Source organism: Dermacentor albipictus, chromosome 10 (assembly GCF_038994185.2).
Source record: "Dermacentor albipictus isolate Rhodes 1998 colony chromosome 10, USDA_Dalb.pri_finalv2, whole genome shotgun sequence".
Lineage (NCBI taxonomy): Eukaryota > Metazoa > Arthropoda > Arachnida > Ixodida > Ixodidae > Dermacentor > Dermacentor albipictus.
The window spans coordinates 88,589,282-88,612,035 of NC_091830.1; the positions used below are offsets into that span (position 1 = coordinate 88,589,282).

General features: G+C 46.7%; 1 protein-coding gene across 2 annotated transcripts in view; it reads left to right on the forward strand.

The window, feature by feature from the left end:
• The window catches only part of LOC135910244 (tubulin beta chain), a 34,918-nt gene extending 12,834 nt beyond the window's left edge, over window positions 1–22,084 (forward strand). The window contains exons 3-6 of one of the 2 annotated variants that reach the window (XM_065442303.2): window positions 3,916–4,023; window positions 7,527–7,971; window positions 18,554–18,990; window positions 21,801–22,084. In XM_065442303.2, the coding sequence (XP_065298375.1) occupies window positions 3,916–4,023; window positions 7,527–7,971; window positions 18,554–18,990; window positions 21,801–21,982 (1,172 nt within the window). In that variant the 3' untranslated portion in view covers window positions 21,983–22,084. Of the gene's footprint in view, window positions 1–3,912; window positions 4,024–7,526; window positions 7,972–18,553; window positions 18,991–21,800 lie in introns of both variants that reach the window. The other variant, XM_065442302.2, reaches the window with a different exon arrangement.
• The last annotated feature ends 670 nt before the right edge of the window (window positions 22,085–22,754 follow it).

A 22,754-nucleotide genomic window follows, 5' to 3' on the forward strand; every position in this document is an offset into this window, starting at 1 on the left:
GCAAACAAATGCAATTCAACAGCAAGTCGCTTGAGGTAGAGCGCATAGCCCTTGTCTATCTTTATGCTATTGGTGGAATGATTTAAATGTGTAGAGTGATGTGCACAGTCGAGCCTGCTCCTCCATTTTCAATGAATAAATGGCTTAAGAGGAAGCTTTAGCTCGGGTGCTCCTATCTAAATACATGTAAAAGGAGAATTCGTTTTTCTCGGCAACCACTGCACCAAATTTGACTGGGTTTGCTGCATTTAAAACAAAAACTTAAAATCTAGTGACTGTTGGTTTCGAATTTTTGAGTTAGGTCGTCAATTTTTTATAAAAAATTGACAAAAATTGCAAATTTTCAGAAAACGAAACTATCAAGTTTACAACTCTGTAACTCAACAAGAAAAAATGATATCGCAATTCTGTGAATTGTATCTGATAGCACATCTAAAGCGGACAAAATTGATATGTTACAGATGAACCTCAAAAAATGTGTTAATATGTAATTACAACTTTTGCAGAACCCTCGTAAACAATGTAACAAATTCACGTAAAATGTAAAATTACACATAATATTTGTCCGCTTTGAATGATCTAATGGATGCCGTTTACAGAACCGCGATATCTGTTCTTGATGCAGAGCTATTAGATTGCAAACTTCATGCTTCTATATTTTTCAAACTTCTGAATTTTTGAAAATCTTTCCAACAAAATTTAAGCCCTAAATCAAAATTCTGCTCCCGACAGTCACTAGAATTTCTCTCTCTCAAATGCAACAAATTTCATCAAAATCGGTCCAGGGGTTATCTCAGAAAAACGTTTTTGCGTTTTTACATGTATTTGAATAGGCCGCGTTGGAGTTGGGACCGAGCTAAAGCTTCCTCTTAAGCAATGCTCCATCTGCATGCTCATGACTTGTCAAAGCAATTTTTTGTTCACAAAATAATTTTGTGAAGGTGACAGTCAAGCTCCTTTGTGGAGAAGTTCGAATTATACGGCGATGGCCATTTACAAAAATACATCGCATCTCGCTACTTTATTTATTTTATTTATTTATTTATTTATTTATTTATTTATTTAAAGGTTCCTTGCAGGTTCCTAGAGGCATTGTGTGAGGGGGGAGAGTACACTCAAAGGTTATACAATAATTAGAATACCTATGCAAATACATATACAAAAAATACGGTGTAAGAAATGCTCTAACATGCAGTAACGTAGTGTTAAAAATTGTGCAAAAGACAAACCGAATGCTTTTGAATGCGAGAGGTCAGTGAACAAGAAATTTTTACAAAGTAAAATATAACCAATAGAATTGGAGAGCGAGCGGGACGATATTTGGCTATAATAAAACAGCATTTAAGGGGTAGTAGCACAATATGTAACTCAAGAAAAAAAATAACGGTTAGGTTATGTAGAGTTTGAAAAACGCATTGCTAGAAGATGCTGGAATTTTCCTGGTCACTCTCGTAAGCGATGCTGTTGGGAAGATTGTTCCAAAGGCAAATGGCTCTTGGAAGAGTGGAGTAGTTAAACGAATTAGTCTTTCTGTATGAAATTGCATGAAATTGAACTGATCGTACAGCCGGTGTGACCTGTAATCGGGAAGTTCAAGAGGCAGGACTGATTGTGCTGTATTATGGACGTATTTATGAAATGATAGCAGGGCTATATCACAATGATCATGCAAGGGCTGTAGTGAGAGGTCGAGTTTAATTTATGCTTTTATTATAGTCGTAAGGCAGCCCTAATTTGGATAGATTCGAGTTTTTTGATCAAGTATTTCTCATGGGGAGACCAGGTGGATGCGGCGTATTCAAGCTGAGGTCGAACAAATGTTAGATGAGCTAGTTTACGAATGTCTTTAGTAGAATTATGCAACTTGCGTCTTATGTACCCTAATGATCTTGAAGCATTGGCACATATGTATGCAATGTGTGTTGACCACAAAAGAGTCGAAGTTAGGTGAACACCAAGATATCTGTTTATCTTGAGTACAATGCAAAATAGCGATGTTATTTATGTAATAAGGAAACGTAGATTTAGTATGCTTGAGCCTAAAAGAGATACTTTTACATTTAGAAACGTTAAGCTTCATTAGCCAAGTTTTACACCAAAGAGAAATAAGTTCAAGATCTTTTTGGAGGATTGCATGATCATTGGCACAATTGATGGAACGATAAAGGATGCAGTCTGCAAAAATGCGCACGTGTGAAGAAACGTTATTGGGCAGGTCAGTAATGTATATTAGAAATAGTAATGGCCCAAGAATGCTGCCTTGTGGTACACCTGAAGTAACGTGCGAAAGAGGAAAAATTAACTGCTGTGAATTGCTGACGATTAGAAAGGAAATTGCGAATCCATGTTAATGTAAGAGAATGGATGGATGGATGGATGGATGCAAAACTTTAATGAACGTAAGAGAATGTAATTTTTTTCTTCTTACTTGTGCTGTTGGCCTATTGGCCATTACAGGGTGGGTCAAAGCAGCACTTCAACAATTAAAGCTAATTAAAGAGCAGATAATTTCAAAATCAAACGGCACCTTGAATTACCTTAAAGAGCCCCTATTTGGGGGTCTTGCATACGAGCTGGGTACGGGTATGAGTAATCGCATCTACAAAAAAAAAATATTCGTTTGGCAGTAATGCAATCGGAACATGTAGACGGGCAGGTAGTTGCACTGATGTCGTGTGGAAGGCCATTCTAGTCTATGGCTGAGCGAGAAAAGAATGGTGCAGCAAACGTTGCAGTATGAGCACGTTGATGGACAGGCAACTTGAAGGGGATGACCAATACGGAGTGAAATGTGCGCCGGAGGGCTGACGTAGGGCGGAATATGAAGTGAGCTTAAAAAAAATGTATGGCACACACACTGGTGATTCAATGACAAGCAAGATTTGTTAGACCAGATTTCACTTCAACCCTTCGAGGGTCAATGGCGTAAATCTATGGCGCCACGAACAAGTAAAAAAATGGTCGATACCGTATATTTACGGCGCCGTCTGTATGTTTAAAACGTGCGCCACTTTCCGAACTTTCTTTTCTGGCATGTGCTGCCACTATGTGGGAATATGGGGTCTTTTTTTTTCTTGCGGCACCTTCCTTTATCGGTTTTCGATGCACGGTTTGTTTTATAGCTAGTTTGCTCCGGCGCGTCTATATACTACTGCTCACGCTACTACGCTTGCAAAACTGATGGCTATCTCGTTACTCAGAGGGCGGTCGCCTGTTTCTCGCTCGTTCAGTGCTCACCGGGGTGCGCATAGGAAGGATGCCACCATGCATGCGTTTTCTTTTTTTTTTTTAAGCTTGCGAAAACTAATTGCCTCTGGTTCACGATAAGATGAAGATTAGCAAAAGTTTGTCGCACGTTTAGCTTTTTTGACGGCTCCACAAGTTTTCTTGAGTGCGCTCACCTATGCAGTTCTATTACGCTATGCACATAAATATTAGTGTAAGAGCAGGAACATCTGACACTTGTAAGATATTCTCGTGTGCGCATTTTCTAAGCCTTATGTGTATAACAATGCATCAAATTTTTAATTACAAGTTTATTTCCATTTTGTATTGCTATTTATGAGAAAACAGTACATATATCCCAACGTAAAACATTTTTTCCTCACTTTATGGTCACCCTAGAAAAAATACGGTAAATTTTTTTCGAAATAGGTCTCTTGGAAGAATTGGAATCTGCAATAAAAAATCGGCCCTGGGCGGTCGCATTTGGCGAAAAAAATCAACCTTCAAAGGATTAAAGTTGGATATACTAGTACTGTATGAATGGCATGAATGAATGAACCTAGTGGCTCGATTTTGTGGTGATTCTATTAAAGTTATGCTTGTCTATACTTAAATGTGACAGTTCTTGCTCTGCGCCTTGCTTGTGGGCCTTGTTGGTGAGTTTGTCTGTTTTTTTTCTCGGTGGAGGAGGCAAATACGTGCCGCGTGCCATCCTGGTGGATCTCGAGCCTGGCACCATGGACTCCGTGCGCTCCGGACCTTTCGGGCAGCTCTTCAGGCCAGACAACTTTGTCTTTGGTATGTTCTTTTGCAGTACTACGGCCGTTGCAGCTTCTTTGATGTACAGTCGCCGACCGTTTATTCGGACCTCACGGGGACTGCGGAAATGTCCGAATAAACAGGTGTCCGAAAAAGCAGATTAAGAAAAAAAAAATGAAATCCTTTATTTCCACGCACTTATTCGGGCTCGGCAGTAGGCTTAAAGAAATCGTGAATGCGCCGTTGCACGCTGTTCCGTTTACGCGCATCTCGGAGAGGGTCGTACGGTCACTATAGGCAGCTGAAAGCACAGTCACTGCTTGTACACGATCCGCATGCGACGGCAGCGTAGCACATGGTGCGTCAACTTCCGACTCTGTCATCGTCCGGCGGTGCAGCACAAACCTGACGAATGATCTAGCCGTCGTCGAGTTCTGTGCATGTCAGTACAGCAGTGTCACCACCTGTGAAACTGTCAATGAGACGGTGTCCGGAATCGCAATGCAACCACTGCGCAAGTCTCGGCAGAACATTTTCCGCGTCGGTAGGGAGCACATGGGAAGGCGACAAATCTTAGGCCTCCCGGCACCCGCTTGCCGGCATTCCGCAGTGCAGTCTGCGCGGGCACTGTCGGCGCCATTAGGGACTTGACGCGATGTTTCCGTGTGCCGCGTTGGATCGCCGAAACCCCGACACAGCACACAAAGCAAACACCGCCGTGCCGACACCAGTCACACAAATGAAAAAACGCGGCCTGCTCGCAGCGTAGTGCGCGAAGAAACAAATCAGCTGCTGGATTGTCTTGACATGGCTTACTAAGCTGAAACCGAAACTGCTGCAGAGCCACTCTATCGAACCAGGCAGAAACGATGATGATGAGCGGGGATTTCCAGTAGCGCCACTTCGTGGGGCAGCAAGGAAGCTCCGTTCAAGACAAAAATGACGTTCAGCAAGTCGAACCGTGCACCGGTGAGAGTCGGTGCACGGTGCTCTCGACCGAGTTGGCTCAAGGAGAGTCCGAAAAATCAGACGAGAGGTTGCAAGGTGTCCGAACTTTCGGCAGTTGTTATACATTATGGTCTATGGGGAGAATGGCGGTGCCGCGAAGCTGACCGAATAATCGGGCATGTCCGAATTTTTGGAGTCCGGAAAATCGGTCGGCGACTGTATCGGTGTTTCTGTGTGGCCATCCGATCCTTGGGCACTGTCGTAAAACTAGCTATCTGGATTGTACCTTGTTCCTATAAGTTCTAGTGCTCTATGTAAGGATTAGTGCTGGTGAGCTATAAAGAGCAAATCATAGGGGATGCAGGGAAGGTGCACCGTCGCACAAATGCGAACGCATGTAGACACGCACAAGTTCTCATCCAGACTAAGTTTCTCATGCTGGTTTCAACTATGTAATTACATTTTGCATACAGAGATAATTGAAATTATGTATTCATCTCTACAATAGCAAGCACACTACCGGCCAGAAAGTCAATATTGGGATATGGCTGCATGCTACAAACTAAGGAAAACAAGTGTGATTACTTTCTTTTTATGTGGCAGGTATCAACAATTTTACAGCAAATTACAGTTGTTTTTTAATGGCCAATACGTGGTGCAGTTAGTGGCCAACTTAAAGCTTTCCAAAGCAGAATTAAAAAAATGTGCTCCTAGCATTTCCAGCTACAGGCATGTAGCTGCATGCCACTGCAAAAATAAAAAAGCTGTGGTATCGCTGCTGCAAGTCAAAAAAAAAAAAAACGCCGACGGCAGCCCTTGGATTAAAGGGGTGGAGACATCAAAATTTTCGTTCATGCGTTTGTTGATTCAAACGTTGTGTCATGCTTCAGGGAGCACGATACACACAGCGGGATTCATATATATCCGATAAATAATTTAATAATCGCATTATTATACCGAGCGATTTCGGTTTCGGTTTCTGGGCTCCGGGGGATGCTATGACGTCACAGAGGAGGAAACGCAACATGGCTTGGTCACGTGGGCCACAAAAAATAGTGACGTAAAACTATGCTGCGTCGTCTGCTCGCGCATACGCGTGCTCTGCCAGCAGAGGTCAACTGGCGATTCGAAGTGCATGTCGCGATTATTATAATTATTGCGAAGAGCGACAACAACGGTAAGAACATATTGCGGCTTGTGAGAGTCGGTGATTCATTCCGAAGCGCCGTTAGCGTTAGCTTCGAAGTGAACCGGAAAAGGCCTAGCCACGATATCGGCGGCGCCGAACGATCAGAGGCGGTGAAGCTGCCGTCGGTGCACAGAGTGACCACTCCTCGGACGCTGATTGGCCGCTTCGCCGTACGGCTGCCGCACAAATGGGTCCCGGGCCCGTGCTCTCTACGGCTAGGAAATCTCGCCGTGCGCAAGCAAAACCGCCGTCGCACGGGTGCCCCCGAACGGCAAACGGCGTGCGGCGAGTTTCGGTGCCGGTAACGTGGACGGGCCTTCACACTGAGAAAGGCCAAGCGAAGGACAGACCGCTCCGAGCTGCCGAACTATGCGACTATGCGATGAGAGAAGCGGACAACACGAACGCCGCATATCCTGGTCCCTTTCGGAGTCGGCCGGCTACTGTTTTCCACTCAAACGTGCAACGGCCTGTCGGCACGGCAACTCGCCGCACGCAGTTTGCCATTCGCGGGCCCCCGTGCGGCGTTCGTGTTGTCTCTTCTCTCCTCCTGTGTCTGTGTCTGCACGCCTTACCCCTTCTTTGCATTAAGAAAGGATTTCTGTATGCCTGTAGCTCGGTCATAGTGGAGGCTATGCTCGGTCGCTCGGCTCAGCAGGCTCGGCATTTCATCGCTACTCATCATGCGTCACGTTTTTGTGCTGGTGTGCTATGACGTCAATATTTTCGTTCCTCCTCTGTGACGTAGTAGCTGCCGCGCTAGCGATGGGTCTCGACTACGAGAAGGAGTTTTTAATGACTTTTTGGAGCTGAATTAAAATTATTTTGAAATGTTTGCAGCGTCCGATACCTCGTTCGGGGTGTCCTTGCATACCGAAGCAGCCTACAACATGCTTTTTATAGCCTCAAAATTTGGTGTCCCAACCCCTTTAAGCAAGCCACCTCGCCCCATACCTTTCTTGGATTGCCTTTCACCAAAGGGGGAGGGGGTGCTTGCTCAGGATTTTTCGGTACTTGCCAAAAGTAGTTTTTTTGTTCAGTTTTGTTTTTTAAACTGTCTCCCCCCTTAGGCAAAAGAATTAGTATCTGAAGGAAAGGTCATTTTCCTCATCTCTTTTGTCCCAGCCAAGTCTTTTTTGCCGGAGCAGTTGGTGCTGTGAGCTGTTTGCAGCATGCATCATCGCAGGTGAACCTCTGAGCAATTTGAAGCGCCTATAAAACTGTACAAAAGTACATTGTGTCCTAGTAAAGGAGGGAAATCTCAAGGCATCATGCTCAAGTAACTGAATGTTTATTTTCTGCTCTGTAAACTTTTGCAGCCTACTGCACATGTTCCTGGAGGGATCACTTTCATGTGTTGGTGCCCTTGCATTTGTTTGATGTCTCCTGTGTCGCTTGCTTGCAGGTCAGAGCGGTGCGGGCAACAACTGGGCCAAGGGCCACTACACAGAGGGTGCCGAGCTCGTCGACTCCGTTCTGGACGTTGTCCGCAAGGAGGCCGAGGGGTGCGACTGCCTGCAGGGCTTCCAGCTCACGCACTCGCTCGGAGGCGGCACCGGATCGGGCATGGGCACCCTGCTCATCTCCAAGATCCGCGAGGAGTATCCAGATCGCATCATGAACACCTTCTCGGTCGTCCCCTCGCCCAAGGTGTCCGACACGGTGGTCGAGCCATACAATGCAACCCTCTCTGTCCACCAGCTGGTGGAGAACACGGACGAGACCTTCTGCATTGACAACGAGGCTCTGTACGACATCTGCTTCCGCACGCTGAAGCTGACCACACCCACGTACGGAGACCTGAACCACCTTGTGTCCGTGACCATGTCTGGTGTCACAACCTGCCTTAGGTGAGTTCATCAGTCTGGACCTTGGTTCAGGCGACTGATATCAAACATAACTTAATGCACAAAAAGGGGTTATGTTCTTTACACTTTAGAGACATAACGAGGAAGTGCTTGGAATAGGAAGTACACAATTGTAGTTAGGCTAGTTGAAAATTGGACGTGGCTCTAGGATCAACAATCAAAGATCTGGATGATGGGGACTTCTTACAGGTCCTTTTTGTTTGTTGCGTTTATCCTGGTCCCGTTCTTGGGACCATGAAGCGTGGAGGCCAATTTGTTCAAGACCCATGTAAATGGGCAATGATGTTTCCGATCATTTAGGCCGAAGTTGCAAGTTGCTGTATTGTCCTCGTTTCTGTATTGAGGAGCTCTCAGGAGCAGACATGCCGATGAAGCCATATCTTTTAGCTTCTGCTCTCACCGTTGCTCCTTGCAGTCACCAGTTTTCATTACCATGACATTTCTCTGGCTGTTTAATAAGAGTAACTATCACATTCTTTATCAGCGTCTTTGCACGTTCTGGGTGCTCTGCTTGAAACTTGGAAGCATTTCATACTCTTTGGAAAGATTGCATGCACTTTGTAGACAATTGCAAGGAAGAAGACGGGACAGGCGCCTATCCCGTCTTCTTCCTTGCGATTGTCTACAAAGCGCATCCAATCTTTCCTGATACAATGAACCAACTTGCCTAACAACGCATCCTGCTACACTACATTTCATACTCGTCGGCCTTCCAAAAGAACTGCAGATGTTGCTCGCTGCTCTATATAGTGCTCTACGGATCCCAAGAGGGTAAAGAAATTTTGTTGTGGCCTGTAGATTTGCATAAGCGGACATAGCCACCGACAGCTAAATGTGTTACTTGAGCTCCCCACCCTTAGTTCATGTACCAGCTTCGAAGAAGCTGGGACATGTTTGCACAGCAGTTTTACCGTTCGTGCAGGGTTTTCGCAAAAGGCATGGGCCTGTAGGCCATCAGTGTTCAGTCAAGTATGTGGTAGACATCTGCGCATCAAGGTGGCAGCTGCATCTCCGATTGCCACGTGAGGAATGCAGCGAGAGACGCGGAAGTGATCCGTGTTGGTAGTGTAAATGTCGCATTGCTCATTAAGGGGGGACGCGGCACTTGAAAGACGAAAATCGGCCCGAAAATCGCATTTTCAATCTCTTCATTTTCGCGTTCCCGAGACCTTTCTGCACCGACCTGCAACTTTTGGTTTCAATATTACGCTTATTTTATGAGTTATAAGAGATCAAAACTGCGAATCCGCGCACGCGGACCTTTAAATTGAAGTCTAAACTCGCCTATTTCAAGCATCCGTAGCCCGCGAACTACGCGCTCCACCGCCGCCATTTTGGTCTTGTTTGAAAGCTCCTGTTTCTTGCGTTTCATTTTTTCTGTAAGCAACACTGCTCATCACGCGAGAGCGAAAAAACCAACGACAAAAAAATGCGCAGCGTGTGCGTCTATTGGTTGGTTGGCGCACGTGACCAAAATGGCAGTCTGCGATTGGCTAGGGAAGCTTGTGTTGCCAACGCCGCCTCTAGTTTTACATACATGCCGCCATTTTGAAGTTTTTTCGCTTGCGAACGTGTGTTCTGCCTAACGTGATCGTGCGGTTGACCATGCCAGGCGGTGCGAAGAAGTTCCGAACTCTGCATGCTTTCGGCCGTACACGAAAGAAAGGCAGGGGCAGAAAGCGTGTTGGAGCTGATACTGCGCCGCAGGAGCATGTGAGGAACAATCGGGCCCTGACATCGCCTGATAACGCCATCGTGACCGAGGACGCTTCCCCCCCAAAACGTGCACTGTGTGGACGTCGATGTTATCGGTGACAGCGGTGTTCGTGGGATTGCTTCCCCTGACAGCGTGGACTCTGGCCGCGTTATAATAACCAGCGATGCTATCGGCAACTGCGCGGTGCGCGAGGACGCTTGCCGTGACAACGAGCGTGATGTCGACTCCAGCCGCGTGAGAGTAGACTCCGATGTGATCGGTGTCGGAGAAGTGCGCGAAGCGCGTGCTCGTGAAAAGGCCGCACTTGAGGGGCTTTCGTCGGTACCGGCAACAGCACGGAAGGTTGAGCCTTTTGCAGAGGCGAGCGGTGCAGCGGCGGCGTCAGCGTCAGATCAGCCTACCGCTCCTTACATTATAGTGAACCTGAACTCCCTCAACTTGCTCCTTCAAGTTCTACGAAGTGAAACGTGCAACGAACCAGCGCAAGTAGTGAGGGGTGATCGCGACTACGGCCTCGCAGTGAAGCTGACTGTTGTGTGCAATAATTGTGGAGACGTCGCGGCCGGATGGAGCTCGCCCCGAGTTGATGGCAAGAAGACGTGCAACCCATTCGACATCAACCTCTTGGCTACGCGGGCGATGATGTCTACTGGAAATGGCCAGACAGCCATGAATGATGTATTTGCGGCAATGGGATTGTCGCACCGTGGGATTCATCACCGGACTTATCAGCACCACTTGAAGAAAACGTTGAAACCTGCTGCCACGCAAGCGGCCGAGGTCGCTATGAGCCAGTGTGCACAGAAAGTGGCCACACTGTATGAGGACCTATGTTTTGGTCATAGAGGTAACATAGCAGTGTGCTATGACGGCACTTGGATGACTCGCGGTCACTCCTCTCACATAGGCGTCGGTGCTGTCGTAGAGCTCTTCACGAGGTACGTACTAGACTATGTTGTGCTATCAAACTTTTGTTTAGGGTGCGAACTTGGACCGAAGCCTGATTCTGACGGCTATGCAAAATGGAAAGATGCACACCAGTGCCAAAAAAATACTGACAGCAAAGCTGGTCATATGGAAGTTGAAGCTGGCCTCGCACTGTTTCGAAGATCTTTAGAACGCCATGGATTGAGATACACGACCATCTTGTGTGATGGTGACAGCCGCACATTCACTGCTATCCAAGAAGAAAAAGTTTATGGATTTGTTGATGTCCAAAAGGAGAACTGTGTCAATCACGTCCAAAAGCGCATGGGGACGGCACTGCGTAATTTAGTGCAGAAACAGAAAGGTGAGGGGAAGAAATGCCTTGGCGGGAGAGGCCGGCTGACAAATGAGCTCATCACCAGGCTCAGCATGTATTATGGCTGGGCTCTAAAATCCAATGACGGTGATGTGGACGCCATGCAGAAGGCTGTGATGGCGACGTACAGGCATGTCACGTCGACTGACGAACGTTCGGATCACAGCCTGTGTCCAAACGGCGAAAATTCATGGTGTCGTCACAATGCTGCAAAAGCAAAAGGAGAGCCTGAACCCAGGCACCACTATAACTTGCCAGAACATGTGGCAGAAGCAATGCTGCCTGTATATACGCGGCTATCCGAAAAATCTCTGCTCCAGAGATGCCAGCGAGGCAAGACTCGGAATTCAAATGAGAGCCTTCACTCAGTGATTTGGAGTTTAGTCTCAAAAGAACAGCATGCTTCTCTTCTCTTTGCCGTGCAAGCTGCTGTAGCGGAAGCTGTCCTACGCTTCAACACTGGGAACCTGCTTGCATCCACTGCAATCCTACAGCAGCTGCATATGAATATTCCTGGCACTGCATCTCAGCGAGCTAAGGAGAAAGACTGCCATCGAAGTGCCAACTCGAGCAAGAAGCGAGAAGCCTCTTTGAGTGCAAGGAAGCTGGCTAAGAAGCGGCATAAAGATGGGATGCATCCAGATTATGCCCCTGGTGCATTTCCATGAGATTTTATTGGCATGTTGTCAATAAAAATGTTGCAGACTGTTTTTCCTTGATTTCTCAAAACAATTCTGACAGACTTCCGATTTTGGAGGTGAAATAGCTTCTGTCCTATTTCAGCTATCGGAATAATTTTTTTTTTTGCCAGAAAGAGAAATGTATGCAGTATGCAATATGCCCCTTTTCAAAGCAGTAGTCTTCTCAAATAGTTTTTGAAATGGGTCACATGTTTGACATGTCAAGATGGCATTTTTTTCTCACAACTTTGATGAGCTCTAACTCTTGCTCAGATTAGCCTAGAACATTGATTAATGCCTTATGACACTCCCTGAACATTCTAGATAGTCTTCATACTCAAATTACTGTGTTAGGGTTTTCTGTTTAGATGCCAATTTTCCTCCAAACAAAGGACCCAGCTTATACAATGCTTTTAGAGTATATCGGAAACTACTTATCCTATGGCAAAATAATTACATTTTTAGAATCTGCACATTAAAATACACAGTGTGAAAATTTCATTCGGATCTGTCCACAAATAAAAAAGTAGTCTTTCAAGTGTAGCCTCCCCCCTTAACTGCCATCTGCACCCAAGACTTCAGGACTCTGTAGAACCTTTCCACTGGACAGTTTGCCTGTGGAGGGTAGACAGGAAGAGAAACAATGGAGCATACCACATTTCCGGAGGAACACATCAAATTCCGCCAAGTCAAACTGGTCCATAGGAGGAAACTATCTTACTGAAGTAGCCCGCGTAGGAAAATACTTGTACAGTCAAACCCACTTTTAACAATAGTGAAGTGCCACAACATTCTATCGACATAACCGAAAGTTATTATAATGGAGTTGCATGAAAATGTAGCAAAATAGGGGCATGGTGGAGCTGTTGTGAGAAAACTATAATTGCTGGAAGGCCAGTGCCCACCACCTTCCTGCATCCAGCTGCTGCTTGCGTCACTCGTTTAACTATTTAATTCTGCTTCCTGTGTGCTCTGATAGTGTGTAACAAGCCGCGTCTGTCTGCATTCAAGACTCGCAACTGCTAAGAGTGGTTGCAGGCGGCAAGTGTTATGCGAGGTCCGTCGAGGCATCGCTTCAGTGGCTCCAGAAGGGGCCTTTTACATAATGCAAGAAGGTTGCCGCAGCAGCCTGTCAACATGAGAAATTCAGAAGTGCTGAGGTGACATCACCACAACCATCTCGCCACGTACTTCTCACTGGCTTGCACGAGGAAACCTTTGTCGGTCTTGTTTGCTTTACACGAGGCTAACGTACGTCCCTTTCAAAGGCATTCAGGTAGTCCACGTAGTGTAGCGGAAAGTTCCTCACGAGAACGAAGCCCCAGAGGGACGTTGAGGCAGCCTGCCCTACCGCAACAATCGCCTCATTGGTTAGAAGCACTTCGTTCGCAAACCTGTAGCAATCCGCTTTCTTTTCACCAGCAACGTCGTGCATTGCTGACATTCAGCAGGTGGATCGGCCATCTTCCGTTCTCGGTGGTAAGTCAAACAAGGCTGAGAAACCGTGTGGCCAGAATTGACTTCGGTGCTACCAACAAAGACGAGCGTGAGTGACCTAATCTGTTGGCAGAACTGCACAGAATGAGGGGCCAGCAAGCAATCTGGGAGCAGTGCAGTTGGTGCGGTTCATTCGTGTTTCGGAGGGTGGTGCGGCATAGAGCTATGGGCACAGCCTGTTCGGGTTCGGGAGGGTAGAAGGGTGACGGGGAGAGAGGCGCGCGCGAGGCTGGTGATGTGGAGAAGGCTAAAATGAGCATGCGGTGGCTGTTAGGGCAGCGGGCCATCGTGCAATTTTTTTTTCAAGGATTCAAGCAGGTTATTTCGCCGTAGAAAACATACAATTGTTGATTGCGCAGCAGCTTCTCATTTTTATCGCCAATATGTTGTTAAAACTGGTATCATTATAAGTGGGTTCGACTGTACCAGGAAGTTCTCGATTGTTGCAGTAGAAACAGGTCTTGAAAATGTGACCTCTGGCCACTTGCTGTGATAAGTGTCACTGCATTACGGCAGTCAATAGGAGGTTCCTTGAAAGGTCCAACATTGATGGCAATTAAGGGTGTGCTACTTGAAAAGTTCGGAAAAGATGTTTGAAGATGTTTGAATAATCGTATCACATTGAGTATATTGATGGCTGTGCAGGAGCAAACATGATTCTTAGCATTTGTTTCTATCTAATCGAAGAATATTTGGGCGATTGTGTACTGAAATTTGTGATTTCTTGCTGCTAGCAAAATTTTGCCTGTAAAACAATTGGCCACCGAATGTCTTGACATTGCAAATCCGTGGCCCTAGCTACTGCGAGGCTGGCTTTCCAGCAGACAGCAAAGGTGCACTTTTTTTGCTGTGCCACTCCGAATTCTGGGCTTATTCTAATTCTGGGTGTGAGATCTATAATTCTGGGCGTGAGATCCCCCCCCCAACCAGCCTCCCGACTCGTGAGTGAAAAGACATTTTGAGAGAAAAGCGGTAAGAAAGAAAGGAACACTGCCGCACAGCACAGGCAACGAAAAAAACGTAAAGACAGCTACGCGACAATACGAAGATTTTCCGTAAGGCAGTGTGCAATGCTGAAAAAAAAAACTGATAAAAATGAATGTGAACTTTCAGTTCACTAAAGTTTATTGGCCTAGCAATATGGCAATATGAATTGCATCACCATGTAGCCCTGTCCTTCAGCAATAAGTTCATGGCATATTTGTGGCCACTGTGCAAAAATAACACTGAAATATTTGGTGCAACATCATGCATAGTTTTGTGCACACCAGGTGCTCAAAATTCAGAATCATATCGTGGTTCTGGCGCATAAAATTTCAGATTTCAAATTACCCAGAAATAATCTTTTGCAGTTTCACACGATTGTGCATTCAGCACAGGTCATGCCTAGACCTATAGTAGCCCAGACTGTAGGCAGAATTTGTTGCTGGCTTGTGCCTTGGCAAGCTTGCTTGTCGCAGCATTTCTGTTCGTGTGATCCTTATTGCTCATGTGGAGCCTCCGATGAGCCCTTTCAAGGCTTGGCGCACCATCCGCGCGTACCACAGGTGGGGCACTAAAGCACAAGCTTCACAAATTTTCCTGGGGTAGCAGTAGGAGCCGTAGTAGAGGCCGGGCCTGCTCCCCTGGAGCAGTATCTTCGCTGGTACCAGGCTTCCTGTATGCTTTGAGCAAAAGAAAAATCCTTATGCAAAAATCGGTAGGCGGGAGCTAGCGAAGCAGAAGCAAAGCAGGCATGTGCAACGCACCGTTAGACAGTGTTATAATTTCGGGTGCCCTCCTGGAGCAATACTTTTAAAAAAAAAAATCCAATCGTCGCAGTGACAAAAGCACCCAGCAACAAAAAAAAAAAAGCGCCCAAACACCATCCGTAACATTGCCGAGAGCCCGTACTCCTTGGCGGAGTCCTTGAAAGCATCGCCGCTTTCTAGCCACACATGGGACGCAGCACGAGTCCAAGGAACTCAAGTACAATGGATAAATCCACGATTGCAAATTCAGTTCCTCTGTCGTTGACGTCCTTTTTCGTGTCGACACCAGGCATGTTTTCCGGCGATCGCCACGCGCCCTGTCTGCTTTCTTCAGCTGTGAAGGAAACGGTGCCTACACAATCTGTGCCAACACGTGTGGTGTGGGCGGACGAAGTGTTGGCGCTAGACATGCCGTGTTGCAGCTCGGAACTCAATCCGGTAGAATCTCCAGGCCTAGCAGCCTTTCGTTGCGCATTCCACAGCCGCTTGATCTTTAGTAGCCGTGATCTCCTCCAGCCATTTGGGCAGCGAAATGGACACCTCATCAAATGTGTCGCGAAGCAAGGGGCTGAACAAACGTAGACAGTGGTGGGATGAAACCAAAGATAAACAAACATAGCTACCTACCACCTGTGGGTTCCCTTGTTGCAGTGAAGTGCCAAGTCCATAACCAGAGGCATCAGTTGTGACAGTGACAGTGGTTCTAACGGTCAAAGTGTAGAATGTTTCAAGTTGTCAGCAGTGATTTTAAGGGGAGATGTGGGTCTTAAAACCAACTTTGTTAATTTTAGTGTGAACGAGATGATATTTAACAGTATTGTTCGGCTTTTTCTGCTGATTGCAAATATCTAATTAGATTTTGTATATCTTCATTAGAACAAATGATGCAAAGTTTTTAATACAGAAATTTAATCAATTTCTTACGGGACTTTTCAAAAACTTAACTTTGTCAGGAGGAAAAACAAAGTATATGGCCAGAACGCCAGAGAGTAGCTCTAGCCGGTGATGCTATTTTTATTGTTCTCAGTGCAATTATAATGCAAAAATACCAGATGTAAACATAATTTCAATATCTTTGCTAATTTTCATTTGTATTTAGTGGCAATTAAAATTTAGCCGGCAACTTTAGAAATAAATAAATAGCATCACCGGCTAGATCGATTCGACACAAATATATTGATACCAAACTTTTTGCTGGTACTTAGAAAGAACATATGAAGATACCCGTAAGGCAGTGTGCGGTGTTTAAAAAAATGAAGCTGAGAAAAACGAGTTTGAACTTTTAGTTCACTATAACTTTTAATGGACTAACAATATGGCAATATAAATTGCACCACCATGTAGCCCTGTCTTTCAGCAACAAGTTCACGACATATATATGGCCATTCTGCAAAAATAACTGAGATATTGGTTGCAAAATCATGCATAGTCACTGAAAGCAATGACAGAAAGCTAGCACCACGAGCTTCACATTCCTATTTTAGTTCCTTGTTGTACAGAAGGCACACAAATGACATCCCTATGCAAATAAGGCTGCGCAGAGTTCATGGCCACAAGAAAATATGTCCTTTCCACAAAGTTTATGGCTGCAACAAAAAATTTGAATCAAATCCCAGTGGTGGTCGCCATATTTCAATGGAGCTGAAATGCAAAAAAGTTCCTGTGCTTGTGTTGTAGCGCTTCCCAAGTAGTCAAAATTGGTCCAGGATCATATCACGGTTTTGGAACGTAAAATTCTAGAACTCAAATTAAAAAAAAAAATATCTCTTGCACACTCTCACAATTGTGCATTCAGCAAAAGGTCACACCTATACCTATAAAAGCTCAGGACTGTAGGCAGAGTCTGTTGGTGGCTTGTGCCTCTTTACAAGCTTGTTTTTCAAAGCATTTCTGTTTGTGTGATCCTTGTTGGACATGTGAAGCCTCCGACGATCCTTTCGCGCATGCCACACGTGGAGCACTCCAGCACAAGCTTGGCACAGAGCCCCTACTCCTTGGCGGGGTCCTTCGAAGCATCAGCGTTTTCTTGGCGCACACAGGACACGGCATAAGTCCAAAAAAGTCTTGCACCACGAATAAATCCACGATGGCAAGTTCCGTTCCGCTGTCGCTGACGTCCTCTTTCGTGTCAACACCCAGCAGCTCAAACTTTCGCTCCGTTGCAGACTGCGACGCCAGGCGCCTTATCGGCGATCGCTGCGCGCTTGCTTCTTTCTTCGGTCGTGAAGAAAACGGTATGTACACGGTCTGCGCCAACATGCGAGGCGTGGGTGGACGAAGTGTTGATGCTAGACGTACTGGGTTGCAGCTCGAAACTCGATCCGGCAGAATCTTCAGGCAGACCAGCAGCCGGCAACTCCGGGTACACGACAGGCTTATCCGTCTTCTGTCGTGCATTCCACGGCCGCCTTCGCGCCTTGCCGAACGCTTGACGCGTAGTAGTCTTCATACGACTGTGTCCTCCAGCCATTCGGGCACCGAAAAAGACACTTTATCGAACGTTGTCGAGAAGTGAGCGGCCGAACGTTCACAGCGGCGCGATGAAACCACACAAACGCGCAGCGCGCACGAGAGCGACCGGCCTGTCGGGAACGCGGGAATCGGCACTCAAACGGCGCCAGACCAATAGGAGCGAGGCGCGCGGGGGGCGTGCGCGCTTTGGCCAATCAGCGGCACGGGCGCATCCTTCAGAAATGACGCGATAGCGTCGGTTCCTCCTCACCTACGCCATATTGAACCGGCGCAAAATACGCACAAAGAAAGCAGCTTCCAAACAAGCTCAAAATGGCGCCCGCCGGCCAACGCGTTCGCAAATGACGACGGCGCGAAGTTCGAACATTTTTGGCGATTTTTTGCTAATTCCGCGGCCACCCTGGCCCGTATAGGTGTTCTTTTTTATTATTTTCCGATTAAATTTAGGTTCTAGATTTCGCGGAGGGATTCTTGAATGTATAAACATAGCGAAAACGCACTTTTTCAAAAATAGACTTTTTTGCGATTTTTTGACATTTCAAGACCCGCGTCTCCCCTTAATCTCGGAAGCTCTCTTCAGGAGGTGATCTCCCAAGCAAATTGCTTGTCTCGAAGCAATGCATGCAAAGGCCGCATCTGAATAATGTGGGACAAACTTCGACTAGAATCCCACAAATCCAAGCAGAGAACAAGGTTTGAAGGGACAGGAGCTTGCTATCACTTCGATCGATCATCCTAGTGGAAAGTATTGTTTGCCATGTGTCTGACATGAAAGTTCTGTGACAACATGCATTTTGCTAGTTTCAAGCCCGCCTTGAAAATTATTTTTTTTCTCAGTTGGGCAAATGTTATAAGTGCACAAGCAGTATTGCAGCCACTAGCGAGGACACAAGTGGGCTAGAGAGGATATACGTTGACATACTGCATGTTCGTGTTGTTCCTTTTTTTTGAGCTCGTAACTGTGGCAGTTACTAAGCAAGGCAGTTCTTTAGCCACATTTTCTGGTGCAAATGATTGCATTTTGGGAATTCATGCTGAAAAGTTCAATATTCTTGAGTTAGCTTTTTAGCCTACAAGCATCTCAATTCTAGCTGACCACTCATAATTGGCTTGTTCTGTGCTCCACCCCAACCCCCCCTCTCAGGTTCCCAGGCCAGCTGAATGCTGACCTGCGCAAGCTGGCAGTCAACATGGTCCCCTTCCCCCGCCTGCACTTTTTCATGCCTGGCTTTGCGCCCCTCACTGCCCGTGGTTCCCAGCAGTACCGTGCCCTGTCGGTGCCCGAGCTGACCCTGCAGATGTTTGACGCCAAGAACATGATGGCGGCCTGCGACCCGAGGCACGGCCGGTACCTCACGGTGGCAGCCATCTTCCGTGGCCGCATGAGCATGCGAGAGGTGGACGACCAGATGCTCAACGTGCAGACCAAGAACTCCTCGTACTTTGTCGAGTGGATCCCCAACAACGTCAAGACAGCCGTGTGTGACATTCCGCCCCGTGGACTCAAGATGTCTGCCACATTCATTGGAAACAGCACTGCCATCCAGGAGCTCTTCAAGCGAATCTCTGAGCAGTTCACAGGTAGGTAGTTAGGGCTCAAACCTTCTTATGTCGTGCATAGTTTACTGTGGGGTTAGCAAGAGAGTGCCAGGCATGCTGCAATGTTCAGTGCATGCATACTATAAATGGTTTTCTTATACTGCTTTTCATCTGTTCTTCATCCGCCATATATCTGTGCCTTAGGGATCGAGTTTAAACTTCCAAGCGGTGCCCCAGAACGCTCATTAATTTGCATTTACTCAAGTACGAAGTGTAAATGGGTCATTACAGTAACTTTGCTAATTTCTCTCCAGTTAATTTGATCTCAGCCAAAGATCCCAGCTGGCATCCATACATCTGTGTGCTGAGACGTCCGTTATTCCGATGTCAAAATTGACCTTTTGGCAGTTAACCCAAACGTCATTGGTCAGCTTTGTCGCAATACAGCAGTGTTATGCAGTGAAGCATCGAGAATGGAAAGGGGCTACTGCCTCATGACATACGACGCGTTTCTTTTACAGGCTTGCATGCACAATCTCCTTCCATTCGCAGTACAATCATCTAGACACCTAATGTGCATACGGGCAGCCATTCAGAGCTGTTTCTATAGTTGCATGGTGAGTGAAATGAGGGCTCGATTCGCCGCAGCATGTCTCTTACGAGACATTAACCCTAAGTAAAAACTGAATTTTGATAGGTAAATCCGTTAAAGTGTAGTTGGCCAGAGCTTGGAAAAAGCACGACTAAACAGTAGTACTGCTTAACCGAAATGGCACGAGATCACCGACTTGCCTGTCAAAAATTGAAATCGTAGAGAGTGCGATCAAAGGGAAAAAAACATGCAGTATTTATTCACTTTGCGTGACAAGTTTTATTTTTGTTTGATGCCACGGCGACCTAACAGTGATGACCGCAGCCTCAAAGTTGCTGAAGCTTCAAGCCAGCCTCTGCTGCTCGTTCAGCAGCAGCAGCAGCAGCAGCAGTGGCAGACAAAGCATTTCCTCTGCTTGCTCATTGTTCAGAAAGAAAAGCGTGGCTCGCGCGACGCACATTGCCTAGCAGTGGCACAGGCAAACTAGCACATGCACAGTGGTTCTGAAGCCCACGCAATTCTGAAGCCCACGCAAGCTCATTGTTTCCATATATGGTATCGGTGGATGCACTCTCCGCATGCCTGAAATCTTTCCTCCTCATTCTACCGCTGCACCCTCCTACTCCGATTTCCTCCTCACTCCGCACTCAACATTAGCTCTTTTGTCCTTTGCCGTGCTTGTTCTCTTGGTTACACAGACGCTCAGCTGAAGAGCATGCACCTGTAAGGTGCAACGGTGACACCAAAGCTAAAATATGGACTTGGCCTTGGGTTGGGGGCTTGCTGAGGGCTTGTAAGATCGGGTGTTCTGTGTGAACATATTCCCCCGCTACGCTGTGGTCTTGGCAGGTGCCAGCCGATGAACTGCTCTAGTTCTAGTGTTATTTTCACCGCTGCCCCTTGGGTGCCCTGGAGACCCTGAGGCCCGCGTATGCGAGTATTATTTTCGCATGATACATGCTTGCTAGTGAACATCTGGAACGGAGGGCAGCTTGGGCAGCTTGGAACCTCCTCCCCGAAGCGCAGATACTCGTGCAGCTGATATCGCCAGTTGTTGTCATGTATGCATTCTGTAGCAGTCTAATCTGCTTGTGTTACCACTTCCATCCTGGTGCTACATTGACACAGAGGTATATGTACCAGCTTTTAGAGCAAAGAGTGTAAGAACATTTCATCAAAGCCAATTAAACCGCCCGGTAAAAAAGTGCAATGATTACCGTATTTACTCAAATCTAACACGTACTTTTTAACGATAAAACAGGTCCAAAAATAGCCTGCGCGCGTTGGGATTGAGCAAGACCCTAAATCTGCGTTACCATATCGTCATCAGCATTCTGAAATCGCTGCCTTGCATGTCTAGCCTAGCTGCTGTAGTTTTCTCCATGTGCTGAAGTACGTGTGCATATGCTAGTAGTGCACCATCCGCCTTCCCGGTCGTCCCATTTTCCGCATTCGCACTATCAGCACAGAAGGGCCGACAGCAAGGACATGCAGAGTTCATGACGATACCGCAATTAAAAAGAAAGCGATCACTTGTGCGGAGACGGACGGAACTCGGGCCGCATCACGGGCGTTCAGAGTTCCCGAAACTGGCATGCGTGACTGGTGCAAACAGGAGAAGCTTTCTACTCTGGCCGCTGCTACGTACGGCGCAGCCATGTGGCCCCCATCTTGCAAGCAATCTATGATGGAGACAAGTCCATGCCTCTAGGTGCAGTGCACTGTGTTCTCGTCGCTTCGTGCGCGTTGAGGCGAAAGTCCGCACAAACGTCAATTAGCTTGCTCCTGCTACTGCACTTCCCCGCTGCGTTTTGATAGTTCTCCGCGCGGTCATTGCGCGAGACGTGTTCATGCTTGCTTGTGCGTGCGTGACACAATGCTTGTTAATTTAGTTCGTAAGCGAATGTTTAAAAGTTTATACGGCTAATAAAACTGCTATCCTTACTTATCGTATAGCTGCCTATTAGTTTGCTATTGTAATCAATGCTTCGCCTTTCCGCAAAACTGTCTTAAAAACGTTTTTGTTATTGCAGCTTTGGTGTATTGGGACTAATCATTGTTTTTCCCAATGAAAGTTGTATTCCTGTACGAAAGAATAAGGTGTCTGTACTCTAAAGGACTTTCCTTTTTTAGGTTGCAGCGAATGGTGCGTATGCTATCTAGATAGTTTCCTGTCCCTCTCCTCGAGCCTTGTTTCCCGGTGTTTATTCTGCGTGGACTTGTGCTCACTGTGCCGCCTTGTATGCTTCCCTCTGTGCAGCCATGTTCCGACGCAAGGCTTTCCTGCACTGGTACACTGGCGAGGGCATGGATGAGATGGAGTTCACCGAGGCAGAGTCCAACATGAACGATCTGGTATCGGAGTACCAGCAGTACCAAGAGGCAACCGCAGACGACGAGGGAGAGTTTGAAGACGAGCAAGAGGCCGATGTCGAGGCTTAGGCAGTTTTTCTTCTTGTATCGTCTCCACATCTACTGCCCCCTTTGTAATTTTATTCAGCAAACACATTTTTTTTTCTTGCTGAATAAATTTGTTCAAGCCTACTGCAGTGTTGCCTTATGACTTGAGTGTTGCCACATAATCGTGTGTCAGTGCTCTTAGCAATCCTCCTTTTTCATGTTCCTGTGCTGCATCGTCCTGGAAACATTTCGGAAGGGTGCCGGGCCTTCATCCAGTTGATTCGTACCTGTGCCCTTGTTGAGTAAGCATTGGTAGTGTTTCCTGGATTGCAATTAATTACTAATGACTTCTCCAAGGCAACGTGTCGTTCCTGGAAATTCTGTAGCACTTGCCAACTACTGAGTGAGCAGGCCTGAGTGTGCTTTTGTGCAGTCAATAAAGGCAGCGATTTCCATCCGCCTGTGGCACTGCCTTCGAGTCCGTTGTTAGCACGCTCGTGCCTGCTCGTGACGCGAGCACGCAAAAGCGAAAATGAGCTGAAAGAAGGGTGAAACAAGATTTGCGCTATGGACTGCTTGTGAAGTTTGACTTGCATGGTGCAACATTCGGCGTAACTAAAACAGCTTTGTTGTTCGGCTATATTCACGGACTGGTAGGGGCAGTGATTTTTTGTAATCGTTCTGCACATTCATTAAACATTTCGCATATTCAAGAAGTCTTCCAGCGCAGGATTTCGTGACGGATTTGCCAAAGCAGCGTATTTGTTTGCGTTGACAGCCACGAATCGTTGGCCTCGGATATTATTGAATTCTG